Source organism: Purpureocillium takamizusanense, chromosome 7, assembly GCF_022605165.1.
Source record: "Purpureocillium takamizusanense chromosome 7, complete sequence".
In the NCBI taxonomy this organism is placed as follows: Eukaryota; Fungi; Ascomycota; class Sordariomycetes; order Hypocreales; family Ophiocordycipitaceae; genus Purpureocillium; species Purpureocillium takamizusanense.
The window spans coordinates 1,655,812-1,670,413 of NC_063074.1; the positions used below are offsets into that span (position 1 = coordinate 1,655,812).

General features: G+C 57.7%; 4 protein-coding genes across 4 annotated transcripts; 1 reads left to right on the top strand and 3 right to left on the bottom strand.

Moving 5' to 3' along the window:
• Positions 1–2,728: 2,728 nt before the first annotated feature.
• JDV02_007812 (uncharacterized protein) lies at positions 2,729–3,855 on the bottom strand. The gene is made up of 3 exons (XM_047989344.1): positions 3,749–3,855; positions 3,094–3,696; positions 2,729–3,027 (listed from the first exon to the last, which is right to left on the bottom strand). Exons 2-3 carry the CDS (start codon positions 3,557–3,559, stop codon positions 3,002–3,004), a joined length of 492 nt encoding a protein of 163 aa, XP_047845343.1. The 5' UTR covers positions 3,560–3,696; positions 3,749–3,855; the 3' UTR covers positions 2,729–3,001.
• Positions 3,856–5,033: 1,178 nt separating this feature from the next.
• JDV02_007813 (uncharacterized protein) lies at positions 5,034–6,403 on the bottom strand. Its single transcript, XM_047989345.1, has 2 exons — positions 5,385–6,403; positions 5,034–5,285 (listed from the first exon to the last, which is right to left on the bottom strand). The coding sequence occupies exons 1-2, from the start codon at positions 6,136–6,138 to the stop codon at positions 5,278–5,280; spliced, it is 762 nt and encodes a 253-aa protein (XP_047845344.1). The 5' UTR covers positions 6,139–6,403; the 3' UTR covers positions 5,034–5,277.
• A 1,100-nt stretch (positions 6,404–7,503) lies between these two features.
• On the bottom strand, positions 7,504–8,140 carry JDV02_007814 (uncharacterized protein). The gene is made up of 2 exons (XM_047989346.1): positions 8,070–8,140; positions 7,504–8,004 (listed from the first exon to the last, which is right to left on the bottom strand). Exon 2 carries the CDS (start codon positions 7,955–7,957, stop codon positions 7,604–7,606), a length of 354 nt encoding a protein of 117 aa, XP_047845345.1. The 5' UTR covers positions 7,958–8,004; positions 8,070–8,140; the 3' UTR covers positions 7,504–7,603.
• A 334-nt stretch (positions 8,141–8,474) lies between these two features.
• On the top strand, positions 8,475–10,516 carry PPH3 (Protein-serine/threonine phosphatase). Its single transcript, XM_047989347.1, has 4 exons — positions 8,475–8,722; positions 8,780–8,903; positions 8,962–9,052; positions 9,119–10,516. The coding sequence occupies exons 1-4, from the start codon at positions 8,706–8,708 to the stop codon at positions 10,126–10,128; spliced, it is 1,242 nt and encodes a 413-aa protein (XP_047845346.1). The 5' UTR covers positions 8,475–8,705; the 3' UTR covers positions 10,129–10,516.
• The last annotated feature ends 4,086 nt before the right edge of the window (positions 10,517–14,602 follow it).

Consider the following 14,602-nt stretch of genomic DNA (forward strand, 5'->3'; position numbering starts at 1 on the left):
GCCCAGAGTCCGTGCAGCTCAGGGGAAGCAGAGGCGCCGCTGGTGCCGCAGGGTTCCGGGATGCACCGCCTTGGCTTGGGTGCCGTGCATGGCCTGCGAGGCTCTCGACGGCTCCACTATCCCGAGTTGGTGGTGTAGGCGGTGGAGGCGGTGCCGAGAGTAGGTAAAACAGGGGTTCGTGTCGGCCGGTTTGCCTGTCAAGCCAGTCGTTGGTGCCTTGGCCGTTGTCGTCGTCGTCGTCGTCGTCGTTGTCGTCGAACGCACTCGTATGTACAGTACTTCGTACGTGGCCGGGACACGTTGGAAGACGATGAGCAAGAAGAAGGAAGAATGACAGTCAACGTGGCAACATAAACTTGCCTTTTCTCCGAGACACTCACTGGCCTGTCTTGACCAAGTCGCCATCGCACTTGCGGCAAGAGTCTTGGGACAAGGGAGGCTGAGACGAGACACTGCAGTGGCTGCACCGTTTTGCTTCGATTGTCCTGCCGAGCCCTGGTCGCATCGCCGTCGCGTCGCCCCTTTCGAGTCGAGTCTGCCTGTGCTGGACCCGAGACCCGCCGTAGCTGAGCGCGACGTTCATGGGGAGCCGCGTCGCGGCGTCAGGGCCATAAGCCATGGGCCATGGGCAATGGTATACTGTAGTGTAGCAATAAATCAAAGTCCGCCGTGGCTTGCCCCCAGGCACCCGCTAAGCCGTGAGCTGAGGGGGCATGCATGTGTGCAACCCGACCATTATGACGACTGTAAAGCAATAGTAGGTCCAGCCCAAAGTCTGTCTCCTTCAGGGCAGAGCCAGACGCCACTGCATGCTGCCATCACCTCCCGTGTTAGTGGTACGGACACAGCATCGCATCTGCAGCACCGTGGCAGCACCCAAGCCTTGCCATTCCGTCAAGGGATCATCGGCACGTCCGTCTGGGGTTGCCCAGCCGCCGTTGGCGCGCGCCCTCTAGCTTCGTAGCCAAGTTCTCGGGCCAACTGCAACCGCCGACCTGCCAACGGCCCACTGGGAACTGCCGGACAAACAGGCGTCTGGTCTCTTGCGCGGCGCCAGAGTCCGCAGTTTGGCCGTCTCGTATACGAGCGTAGATGGGCCGACGTGGTACTCCCAGTCACTGGCCCTCGCGTTGGCCCCAGTGGGCTCAACAGGCATGGCCTTGTTTAGTGGAGTCGCTGATTTTTTTCTCCGCACCTTCTACGGAGTATGTGCACATCGTGTTAGCTCGAGCAGGCCTGCACACTGCGAGCCGAAGATCCGACGCGCAGGTCTACCAATGCGCGTCGTACCACCTCGTCTTGGCCGAGCCCCTGTTGACGACCATTATTCTGTGCGCTGTTCGTAGTAGGTCGTTTCCGCCATCTCCGAAACAGCTGGCTTCGGCTCCTGTCAGAAATTTCGGTAGGCTGTCGGAGCGGGATCAGCAGCTCCTCACCGCTCAGGCCGAATTGCGGACAATCATCTCGCTTCGTCTCGGGCTCACTGACAACCGGTGGCCTTCTGCGGGCGGAGTCTGCCTCCAGCGGATCCCAGATCCAGAGTCAGAAATAGTAGCAACTGCAGGAGTGACGCAGGTGGATCCGTGGTGGAGGCATGCTGGTGGTGCCACGACGATGGGTTCAACGGACAACGAAACCTGCCACGCAACATCAACGGCCAGCAGTCAACGGTTAGCCCGTCTTTGTCTCTTGTGAATGTATAATGGCTTTCTTGATGCCCACGCTTAGCTGCGGGCTTTGTGATATTCATGCCATCGGTGTCGGAGTACTTTGAGGGGTTCGCCAGGTCACGGAGAGACAGTGACCGACCCGTTGCACTATGTGGCCCCGAAGACGAATCTCATTTCGAATGCCGGGAATGGCCCGGCGGTCGGGCCTTGCCGTGTTCTGTTAGTTGATGGGAGATGTGCTATTCAATGTCCGACTGCAATCTTGAAAGCGGACAGGTGGTGGATGGACGGGAGGAGATATGTGCGCTTCTATTCTTACCTGGGTGCATCCGTCTCGGCTCTAAACGATCATTGTTGCGGCTAATGCGTGGCCAGATTTATCGAGCAGTGCTTCTTCATGTGCTGTGTTGAACTGCCTGAAAATTCGCACACGTGAGCCGTATCATAGATTCCTGAGCTGGCGCCTCGTCCAGTCAACGTGGAAGCAGAGGCTTAACTCGCAAGCACGAAGGACGGAGGCGCAGTTGTGCGTGGAGAGCACGTGGCAAAGAGCTCCTTCCAATTTTTCCAGGCACGGCAATACGTGACGAACTCAGAAGGCGCGCGGCGGGAGCGACTCCCGTGCATGCGTACAAAGTCCTAGCTCCTTCCACCACATACGAAATGCGATGCAACGCCAGCGGCTGTGGGCGCCGGTACCAGCGGGCGTACCTTCCCCATCAAGCTGCCTTTCGGCACCTTTTCATACGAAGTACAGTATACTGTACCTACTGCTCCGCATCTCGTACGATGTCTGCTTGGCCTGGACAACGTGAAAACTGCAATATTCCCATGTGCGTGTATTCTCGTGCCCTCGTACATGTCCGTCGCCTGCAACACTGCAGGCAAGTCGACATCGCCGGCCGCAAGGCATCAATCATCAATCACAACTGGCTTCCGTGCAAGGGGTAGCTCAGCCAAGGCCACCTTTGGGCGTCCGGCAGACTGTTTTGCACATCACATTGGGCATGCACACGTGAACAGGCAAGTGTCGGCGTCTCCGCTGCGCGCCTGGAAGTAAACCTCAATCCAGAAAATGACATTTGATTGACAATAATGTTGGAGTTATCAAGTGCGGGAACTACTTGCGTCTTCCTAGCCGAGAAAGGAAACACTACCGATATACTTGCACATGATCCACGGCATCAAGAGGCATCCATCCGCGCGCGCAGGCCAGGAGTGACAGAGAAGAACATTGTCTCAACGGCGTCCAATTCGAGAGGCCTTCGAACATGTCACATCCTCGGAGAGCGTCCTCTTTATCCGTCAAAGCTGCGAGGGATCTTGGAGCCTCACTTCAGGATGATGGGTGTTTTGACTGTTTCACCGTCAGCCGCTTGATGGCTAAAACTCCGTGTGTAGGGAAGACACTCTCGGTACTTACCGCCACCAGCAATGTTCCCAATCTGGGGGATCACGCCCTTGTCGATGAACTGGTTCAGCTGGACGCCGCCCACGCCGCCGATCAAGCCGAGGTTAAGCACGCCAAGGTTGAGAGTCGACAGGTCAAAGGCGTTGAACACGCCCGTACCCGCCACGGCGAGGAGCGTGTGCAACTGAGCGAATCGCACTAGCGAGTTGACGTCGAAGGCCTGGATGTTGAAGAGCTCCTGGAACAGAAGCAGGTCAAGGTTGTTGTTGACACCGAGAGTCTGGAAGAGGCCCAGGTCCAGCGAGTTGATGCTCAGCAGGTAGTTGAGGTCCTGCTGCCTGAAGACGAGGTTGTTGAGGCTGCCGGCATCGAACCTGCGGCGAGCCTCGAGCGTCGTGGACTCGGCCTCGGGGGACGGGGCCGGGGCGGCGACAGCCAGGGCGGCGAATGCGCCAGCGATCATGCTAGAAAACTTCATCTTGTCCGAAGAGAAGTACCTTTCGACGGGTAATTAGAGACGTAAGGATTGTGCGATGGGTTGGAATGACCGGCACGGAGCGCAGCTCGGGTGTTTGGCGAGACAAGTGAAAGGAACGAAACGAACAGCGAGCCCAGCTAAGGTGTGTGTTAGCCCGGCCCCATCGCGCATCAGATCTTCGGCACTTACCTCTGAATGAATGAATAAGAATGAGTGTATTTGCTAACTGGGAAGCGGAGTGTAGAGTGTTTGAACTCGGGAGGCAGAGCCGAGACCGAGTGTCTTTATACAACATGGGGCCCTCTCCAAACCCCAGCCGGAACGCAATACGATAGCTTCCCCAAGGGGGCCGAGGTAGGGACACGCCAAGGCCTACTACCCACGGGCGACGACTCTCCCGGCCATCGCTTCGCCGGCAGCGACCACATTCCGGGCAGTTCGTCCAAGCAGCCCGTCAGCCACCGCACTTCGGATGATGTCGTGGCCGGACGGGATGGCAGATGGCGTCTAACGAATGTGGCTCCGGCTTCTTGGCTCCAGTTCAACCCGCGCACCGGCCCTGCACGGTATGAGACGAAAAGGGGGGGCAACGGCCCAACCCCCTCACCGCACATGGGCTCGCGAGACGATACCCAATGACCGGCCGGATGTTATGAAGGAAGAGCCGGCCGTCTCAACCTGAACCATCGTTGGTCCAATTCTGGGGCGGCGTGGATCCGTCCCGATTGTGATGCCATTGCGATGGTGTGCTGCTACTGTATAGAGTACGTAGTCAGAGCACCAGCCACGGGTCTGGGGACTTGACATCGGCATGATGGATCGAGGAGGAGGGGCCTGCAGCTGTCATCCAATTCGTCACGGCCGGGTCCCGAAGGGGAGGGAAGACGCACGGATCCGGAAACTCGATCGAGAGGCAGCGTTGGCGTGTCACCCGCCCCAAGTTTGGCGATAAGCTTGGCAGGGGTGCGGGATGTCGTCTGCATTGTGACGCACTTCTGCCGCGTCAATCAGACACGGCTGGTGTTTGAGGATGGCCAGCGCCCAAGAATGGCCCCTGACCGTCGGCGATGCCCTCTGATGGGATGAGGCGAACACTACCATGATATTGGTCACGAGGAAACGAAAAAAAAAAAACAGATTTACGATGCGGGTGATTACTCAAGTGAGATGCGAGTTCTGTTCAGTAGTTCAGTCGTCGTTGGAGTGGTGCGTTCTGCATCGCATAGGTTACATGTGCACTGTCTCAAGCCAAAGGAATCACGGTGAGCGCCACTTGCCGCACGTGGCTTCATAACTTGACGCATCGGTACAGTAAATCCCCATGGTTTCTCCATTTTTTGGACTCTTATTACAGCTCGCAGTTGGGGTGGCTGAGTTTCCCAAGTAATGGCCACACTCACTGCATGCAGGCCAGAGTTGCCGTGGGCTGACTGCCAACCCATGTGGTCTCTCACAATACCTTCGAAACGCTTTGCCATTGATGGAGCCCAACTCCCGTCATCATATTTTCGTGATTTCCGCAGCTTCATAAATAACTTTCTCTCAAGTTGACAAGGCAAGCAAATTCCATGATCCTCTCGCAACCTTGCCCATGCTTCCTGCCCGGCGTACAAAGTAGAAACAAACCACCACCACCACCAGTTTACCACCACCCCCAACTCAAGGCCACGGCTCTACGGCCGCGCTGTACTCGCCCTTTTCCCGCTTCTCTACGGCAACTAGCCCACTGTTAGAAGAAAGAGTCAGCCACCTTTCTCGTGTTACAAAGCTTTTTTTTGGCTCATTTGTTTTGGTCTTGTTGAAAAAGTGTCCAGGCAAGACTTACCGATGCGGATGCCGTTGCCAGCCAGCCCCTGTCCGAGGACGGCCACCACCTGCGGCTGGGAGATGATGCCGAGCCTCTGCAGGTCAAAGAGCTGCTGCGCCTGCGAGAAGAGGCCGATTTGGTTGGCGAGGGCGAGGTTCTGAATGGCTTGGAGGTTGATGACGTTGCTGAGGCCCATCTGCTGGAAGAGGTTCTGCATGAGGGGGATGAAGGAGCCCTGGTTGAGGTTGTTGTTGTTGTTGTTGTTGTTGTTGTTATTCTTGTTGTTGTTGTTGTTGTTCTTATTGTTATTGTTGTTGTTGTTGTTCTTGTTGTTGTTGTCCTTATTCTTGTTCTGATCCTTGTTTTGGTTGTTCTGATCCTTGTTCTGGTTGTTCTGATCCTTGTTCTGGTTGTTCTGATCCTTGTTCTGGTTGTTCTGGTCCTTGTTCTGCTGGTCCTTGTTTTGATCCTTGTTCTGCCCCTGGTTCTGATTGTTCTGGTTCTGGTTGTTCTGGTCCTTGTTCTGCTCCTGAGTCTGGTTGTTCTGCTCCTGGTTCCCGCCCACGATGCCGCCACGGGCGGGCACGCTGTCGTCGGCCGGGGGGGCCTGCTCCTCCTGGCGGACGTACCACTCGGAGCGGCGGACGGCCGGCGCGGCGGCGTTGGGCAGCGCCTTGAGCTGCTCCGGGCTGCGCTCGGCAAGCTGGTTGGCGGGCACGGCCACCGCCGACACCAGGCCAGCGGTCAAGAGCAGGATGGAGGCGGTCTTCATGGTGAAGGTGATGTGTATGTGTGTGTGGGAAGGAATGAAGCTTTCTTAATTATTCTAGTCTCTGTTGTTGGAGAACGTCCTCTAGGGAGTGAAAAGCCGGAGAATGAAGGTCGGGAAAGCGAATTGAACAGAGCGCAGCTCTTGTAAGGACTGGAAAGGAGGGGGGGAGGGTTGAGAAGAAAAGAAGGTAAGATGAGTAGTTCCACTGATGAGGGCGACGGACGGTGCTACTTCTGAGGGAGAAGGATGTCGACATAATATAGTCCCACGGCAAAAGGCAGGCCTCGACTATGCCGAGGTGCTATTCTCGGATTTCCTCTCGCAACGCGATCCTTCCAACGGGGCAAACATGGCCGCGGTGGCAGATCTGCCCGTCTGAACGGGAGCAGCGCTCTCCGTCGCACCAGGAATCGCTTTTGAGACCGGATCGAAGCCATCCTCATCACCCCCTCATCCCCTCCCAACCAGTATCAGCAGTATCCAGCGCAAAGTCCGCCCCCCCGCGGCGGCGGGCCCATGACTCTCACAAGGCTGCCTGCCGTCCCTGCTGCCCACGGCCAGGAGACTATTACATAGAAGCGTGCCAAGTCGTGTTATGCCATTGGTTCGCGGGACTCGATCGCGGGGAGGGGGGCATTTTGGGGGGGTGGGAAAGCGCATTAAGCTCGTGGAGTCGCCAAGTTTGAGGTTTGGTGACTGCCATTGGCCCCCCTTCCCCCTCACCTGTCACCATCTCCGACGTCAGATCGTCCGGTATGGCGCAGAGCCGTAGGCTAAGCAAGCCCAAGGCCACAGCGCAACCAGACGGGAAGCGGACCCTTTTTTTTTTTTCTTCCTTTCACTACTTGGTCAGTCTGTTTCCACGGACGGATTTTAGGGTAGTTTTTAAGCTCAACGTCGACTCTTGTCCCATGTCCACGAGCTCGGCAGAGGGGGGGGCGGGGTTCTATGGCGGTCCAGACGATGTCAACTGTCTCACGTCGGCGCGGAAGTGAAACACCACGTCGCATTCCCCACGTTGGGCACGCAATATACGGGGAGGGCCCAGGCGGTCGGTGGCTGGCAACGAATGTGAGGGCGTCACTACAGCGTCTCGTAGTCAGGCCGTCTGACCCGTGGGAGTCCGGATGGCACCACCCGCGTTGGTGGAGTCATTGCCAAGACGAGGGCTGGGAGACGGGTCATCGTCACCGGTCCCTGCCGAGGTGTCTTCCCATGGGTCACATAGCACGACTTTCAAATGTTCCCTTGTTCTGGTCTTGCTTTGCGGGCCTTGCACGATTGTTGCGGGTGATCGGTTTCGCCGAGCACGGCACCCCGAGTCGGGACATGGATGCGCACAGGGCAGTCGTTCGGACCCAGCTTGTGTGAAGTATGTTTATTCGAACACTGGTTATACATGTCCTGTGGACTCTGATTCATGTGTTTACTCTTTTTTTTATATTGTTTGCCCTCTTCGTTATTGTCATCGCTTCCCCGTCCCGCCGTCGCTCTTGTGAAAGCCAAGCCATTCGCCCAACATACCTCCCGGCTTCGGCACGGGGCACTCTCTCGTCGTCCGCTCCACGCTGGTATATATATCGTCGTCCGCTGGCTGATTGAACTGTACAAGTCCATCCTTGCTTTCCGCGGAATCCCTCCTCCTCCACCTCCTCCTCCGTCCATTCTCGTCGACCATGACCTCCCCGTCGGCAAACTTGGTCCGGGGCACGGGACAGGGCAGGATGTGCGGGAGCGCGACGACAAAGAAGCTGGCGACGACGGTCGTTGCGAAGAGGGAGGAGGTCATTCGCGACCTGGGGTGGAGGTGTGGCGGCATGATCCCTCGTCGCTCTCGCGTATTCGGCACAAGGGATCAAGAGTGTTCTGTGTTTCGCGTATGCTTCGTCAGCTGAGATTGTTGGTGGGTGAATTGAGCCCGAGGCACTCACATAATGTTACAAGCATGTTCCCGCCGCTGCGATGATTGCTGCGCCGGCGCTGGCGGGGTGGTGGTTGTGCTTCAACTGAGCTGCGCGACGATGCTGGTCCCAGGCCGGGAAAAAAGACGCCTGCACGCGATCCGATGAGCCGAATGAGCTGCATGATGATTCCGCAAACGTTTATTGGCTGCCGGGTGGGACAATTGCCTATCGGAGCCGGCAGAAGCTAATTCCGATGAGCCCCTGCTTGTAGTACCTACCATGCTACCTTGCCTACGTAGCCTGCCATGCCCACATTTTTTTTGGCCTTTGCCACCCATCGACTTTCATTGGCGGGGCGGCGCACGGCGCTAGTGTCTCTGGCAATTGGCAGCGGCTGGGCGGGTTTCGCTTTCCCCTTCCCACTTTGCGATCGCGACTTCGAGCCGCGCGACCTGGGCGAACAAGTTCTCGACATTCTTCCATCTACCGCCGCGTTACGTGCTCGGCACGAGATACCGACCTACGCACGTCCATCAAGCGGCGTAGCTCCGCTAGCCCCCGGACTGCACAGTTACGACATGTTGTGATCGCCGAGGTCTCCGCAAACAAGATTGCAACCAGTCGCGCCGCCTCACGTGCGACCGTTGTCAAGCCGGTTCCGCGATGAGCGATCTCGACAAGTGCGTCGACATCCAACGCCCTCTCTGGATAGCCGCTTTGAGCTAACCGTGTTGCAGAGCCATCGCGCAACTGCGCGCATGTCGGCCCATTCCTGAGCCGCAGGTGCGGGAGCTGTGCCACCGGGCGCGTGAGCTTCTCATCGAAGAGGGCAACGTGGTCACCGTGACGGCCCCGGTGACGGTATGTTGCCCCGGCGTGTGCCTCTCAACTGTCTCGTGAGGCGCTAACATTGGAGCAGATATGCGGCGATATTCACGGCCAGTTTCACGATCTTATGGAGCTCTTTCGAGTGGGCGGGGACGTGCCCGATACAAACTATCTCTTCATGGGTGAGTCGCGCGCGAGCTCCCCGGACGCCCAAGCGATGGCGAATGTAGATGCTGACCCTGGCATAGGCGACTTTGTTGATCGCGGTTTCTATTCTCTCGAGTCCTTCCTCCTGCTTCTCTGTCTTAAAGTACGATACCCCGACCGCATGACACTCATTCGCGGCAACCACGAGTCGCGGCAAATCACGACCGTCTATGGATTCTATGATGAATGTCTCCGGAAATATGGCAGCGCCAACGTGTGGCGTTATTGCTGTGACGTCTTCGACTACCTCGCCCTGGGCGCCATCGTGCTCGGCGCGTCCAACACGCTCTCGCCGCCGTCGGACATGGACAACATGGAGATCGAGGTGTGCGACCAGAACGGGGGCCTCATCAGCCGCTTCCCCCGCCGGCATCGCAACCAGCAGGGGGACAGTTCGGGGTCGCATACCCTCGGATCTAACAGCTCTGAGGACAAGACGGGTCCGCCCGGCTCGGGGGCCTCGGGGGACAGCGGCGGCAGTGTGGGCAACCCGGCGGGAGCGGTGCTCTGCGTGCATGGAGGGCTGAGCCCGCTCGTCGATACGGTGGATAGGATCCGGCTTATCGATCGCAAGCAGGAGGTGCCTCATGAGGGTGCCATGTGCGACCTTCTCTGGTCAGACCCCGACGATATCGACGGATGGGGCCTGTCGCCGCGAGGGGCGGGGTTTCTGTTTGGAGCTGATATTGTCAGGGTGTTTAATCACCGCAACGATCTCAGCCTTATCGCGCGCGCTCATCAGCTCGTCATGGAAGGGTTCAAGGAGATGTTTGATGCGTCCATCGTCACGGTTTGGTCGGCACCAAACTACTGCTACCGATGTGGCAACGTGGCGGCCGTGATGGAGCTGTCCGAGGACGAGTCCGGCTGGGGCGCGTTTTCGCGGAGTAACGGCGACGTGGGCCGCAGCGCCGGGGTCATGGCCGGGCTCGAGGGCGACGGGGTGGCGGCTAAGAGCGGCCCGGCGAGACGGTATCGCGTGTTCCAGGCAGCGCCGCAGGACTCTCGGGGCATGCCGGCGAAGAAGCCCGTGGCCGACTACTTCCTGTAGCGGGGGCTGCGGAGCGGCTGCTGGCCTGCGGCGGTGACGGTGGTTGAGGTCGGCGGAGGGAAGCGAGTGTAGTAGATGAGATGAGGTTTTACGGGTTACAGGATCCAGGGCGCGGAGTTGGAATTTCTTGCTACAACCTCATCGGACAGTCAAGAAGACAGGCGCATCCTGTTGTCCGTGGTCGCGCATGGTGGCCGTTTATAAACGTTGGGCAGTGCGTGCTAGTGACGGGCAGAGAGAGCAGCAGTAACGTAGTAACCAGTGGGCTTGCCGTCACTTGCTGTCTCTCATGGTCATCGTCGCGGTCAGAGTGACATACCATATCATCCTGTTCCGCGCCGTGCCTGCCTACTATACCTCGAATAAAACGTACGAAGGATGATCTCAGGAAGTGAACCTGCGCCCCGCTTCCCAAGTGAACCCTCCCAAAATACTTACTGCCCAGCAAGGAATGTCATTGACCCCAACCAGCCAAAATGACTTGGACAATACTTAGTAACTCACTTGGTGAGTAGTTTAGTCGGATGCCTCGTTTGACAGGCAGGTGAGCGTTGGGCAACCCTGCTTTCCGCAGTAGCGGGACGTAGGCCATTCTTCTCTCCGGAAGGTTTCACGTTTACTTTGATACATGCATGATAAGTTAGTACTACCTTTTCCCATGCCTCGGCAGTGAATGACAAAACCGCTGAAAGAGTGCCTACCCTTGACGGGGCTGTCGCTACGTACAAAGTAAGAAGACGACACTACAGTAACTCCGACAGGAAAGAAGAAGAAAAAGGCAGCTCGCATGCTGTCTGAGTGTCTCGAAAGCTGTAGAGCGCAGCTTGCTTGCCAGCGCCGCCGCATCAACGCACTGCACTCGGTGACGGCGGCGTCAAGTTTCTACTATTAGTTCGTATAGTACGCAATAGTAGTTGGATGTGCAAAAAGGTTCCACCATTACTACTACCAAGGTACCTACCTATCCTAGGTATGCCAATTAACTTAGTACCTTAGTTACTACATACCTCAAGGTAAGTAACTTGGTAGGTAAAGGGTAGGTAGTGAGTGACGTTAGCATGAAGCACCTACCCAACCTACGGCTATAATAAAGCCCGGCCCGGGACCGACACGGGCACCGCCATGGTGGTAACCCCCCCACCCCCACCACCTATCAGTGTCCCACCCACCTACCCACCAACCCACCCCCCTGTCCGCCTTCTGGATGCGAGTTCAGTTCCGGGCGCGCTGGATCCACGGCCGTTCCTCCCTTCCCACTGCCGGCCGCCGTCATGCCGTCGCCCGCGGACTGCCTGCCGTTGCCCCTGTCCCTGCAGGCGCCGCCGCCGCCGCCACGGGAGGAGCCCCCGGAGGCCCCCCCCAAGGACGTCACCGGACGGCACCTGAGGCGGATTTTAGTGGGCACCTCATGGAACGACCTACTAACATATATGCTGCACATAAAGTAGGTAGCCAAGGTATAGTACCACAGCAGCAACCACAGATGAACACCAACAATATCAATCACCAACAGTCCGGCACCTCGCAGCCGGTAGCCGGCAGTAGCAGCGCTCAGGGACAGCGTCTCTTTTTTTTGGGGGGGGATGAGTAGGGGTCCAGGCCAAGGCGGGAGCAGGGAAGGGGCCCCGGGAGGGTGGGGGAGGGGGTTGCCGTAACTGTAGCTGTAAGCTGTAAGCTGCTGCTGCTTCTGCTGCTGTTGTTTGTTGCGTGCCGTCGTCGTCGTCCTGGGGCAGGCAGGCCAAATGCGGTGGCGGCGTCGACCCCGATTGTTGGTCTACAAGGTCCTCCTGTATACCTACCTTAGGGGTCATGTGTAAGTACGAAGTACGCATGTAGTTTCAATGTTTCTGTGTAAAAGGTCGGTGCGCCAAATAATAAATCCTATTGTCTCTTCTTCTTCTTCTTCTTTTTTCTCTCGCGCGAGCGCGGCGCGAGGGGCAGGCACGCGCCCCCCCTGTTGGGCCCCCTGCCCCTAACTATTTTGCCCTCTTTCTGTCTCCCCCCTCTCTTCCCCTGGACTGGACTGGACTGTCTGTCTCTCGTTTTATTTCCTCTTTCTTTTCTCCCTCGCGTGCGCCTCTTACACCCCCCTCCCACTCCCCATTGGATTTTCAAGTCCGCCACCACCTATGCACTATTACCAAAGTGCGGCGGCACATCCCGCTGTTGGCGCCAAGGGGGGGACCCGGGGAGGGGCGCAGGGCTGGGGCTGGGGCTGGCTGCACGACACCAACGACGACACCAACGACAGATACCAACACCATCATGCGACACCAACATGCAACACCAACAGCAACGACAGCGGCAAACAACGGCAAAAATAAGCGAGCAACAAGCGGGAAAGCTGCGTCACCGTCAATCTAGGTCCGTATGGTATTTCTAATCCCCATCTGCCGGTGGGTTGTTGTTGTTGTTGGTGGTGGTGCCGGTGGTGCTGGTGGAGGCGCAGCAGCCCTACAAAGTCTGGTGATGATGATTCCTTTCGGTATGCCGTGCGCAGGTCGTTTTCGTGTTCCGTGCGTGCTGCACCTACAAAGGCACTTGCAGTATTATTCCATCGCATTCCATCAATTATGTACAGCAGCAATCAGAATAGATGGAATTAGCCTCGACGGCACCGTCATCGTCGTCATCGTTCCGTCCCATGTACAGCATGCACGCGACTGGACTCACCCATCTACGTCCCACGTCTTCTTCAATTCTTCAGTACCATACAAAGTAGCCAAGGGACCTATTGCCCCCCAATATATGATGCCGCGCCGGCAACGATGAATAACAGGTTCTCAAACTCCCCCCGGCAGGCAGCTTTTTGCCCTCCTCCCCCCTGTCGTCATCCTTGCCCTCCTCCTAGTACTCCCCCTTCTCTTTTTTTCCCTTCGTCTTCTTCTTCTCCTTCCTCTTCTTCCTCCACACCGCCGCGCCGCCGTCGTCGAGGACGCCGCCGCCACCGGATCCAGGCGGTGGGAAGCGCACAGCCCAACACAGCTCCAGCCTCCAAGCCCGGCCCAGCCCAGCCCAGCCCAGCCCTACCAACGGAGTCCACATCGGCTCTCGCGCCCGTCATCAGTCACACCCCCGGCCCTCCACCAACGTCCCCAATCCTCCTAAAAGGTATAATTCTCCCGCGCCTAATTTACCCCCACGTTCTGCAGTACACGTGTGTGGGTGATGAGCGTGTCTGTAGATGTATCTGTGTGTGGTGTGTGACTGCGTTGCAGTACGTACCAACTTACAGTATATTCTCCGTACTCGCCGTCCCCGAAGCGCCACCCGCCGACCGACTAGCCGCCAAGTCAATTAGTTACAACCTAAATACCTAGAATCGTACTGTACTTTGTAGAAATTACTAGTACAGCCCCATCGGCAATCGCCTACCACGCATTCGCCCCGCCCGCCAGCAACAGCAACAGCAACAGCCCCTCCCTTCTTCAGGTGTCGTCGTTGTCGTCCGTCATCGTCGCCCCATTCTTTTTCGTCTTTTGCACTCCTTCAGCACTACTCCGTACTTTGTGAACCGGCCTCTTTCCCCTCCCTTTCTTAAAAAAGACACATCCTACAAAGGCAACGTTCCCTCCCACGTGGTGGAACCCCCTTCCCGTGGTAGTGCTACTTCGTACGTATACGGACGCCGCACCGGTCCGTCTGTACAGATACTACTAATAACCGATCCCCCCACGCGTGACCAACAAGTGTCGCGCCGTGCCTGACTCGGCCTCGTACGATGGTTGCAGTCGGCGCGTAGTAGGCGACTCGCGGTGCGTGCGTCCTCCTCGGCGACCTCCCTCTACGCCTCCCTCCTCCCCGTCCCCGGTATTGTCAAGTTCGCCGACCCCGCCGGGACCGAATGTCACTGCGATCGCGATCTCCCGTGTCATGTCACTGCCCGTGTCCGGCCCCCCAGATCACTCGACCGAGGCGGAGGGAGAATCAAGAAACCCCTGTGCGCTTTCTGGTGTGATGTGACGCCGACGGCAAGCGCGGTCTCGACCCCTCGACGCGCTTGGCACCGCCGCCGCCGTCCTGAGCATGCTGCTAGTCACGTCTCGCTATTGTCGATGGCATATGTACAAGCCTTGTAGACTTTGTTGGATGGATGGGGTTCGGTACAGTGCCCCATGGAAGAATCAAAATTTGGCTGGCTCTCGACATAAAACTGTGCCGTACTAAGACACATGTACTTACTGTACTCCATCACGCGCCACGCACCCGGCATGGCACGTCGCAGTGGCGTCATACATTGACGCAGGGTCTTCTTCGGCTTGCAAGCCGACGGCACCGGCCGCGGTTTCGCGTCGTGCTGTTCGCCGCCTCGGCACCGGCCCACCGCATTGCCATGCCACATCCCATGCCGGCTGTTCATACCAGGCCATCGTGGGCTTCACCATCAGGGTTCCGCTCGTGTCTCTCTCGTCGTTGCCGTGATATTGTAGTACTCGTCTGTCTTGCGACGTCGGCCGATGCGGCCCGCAACGCT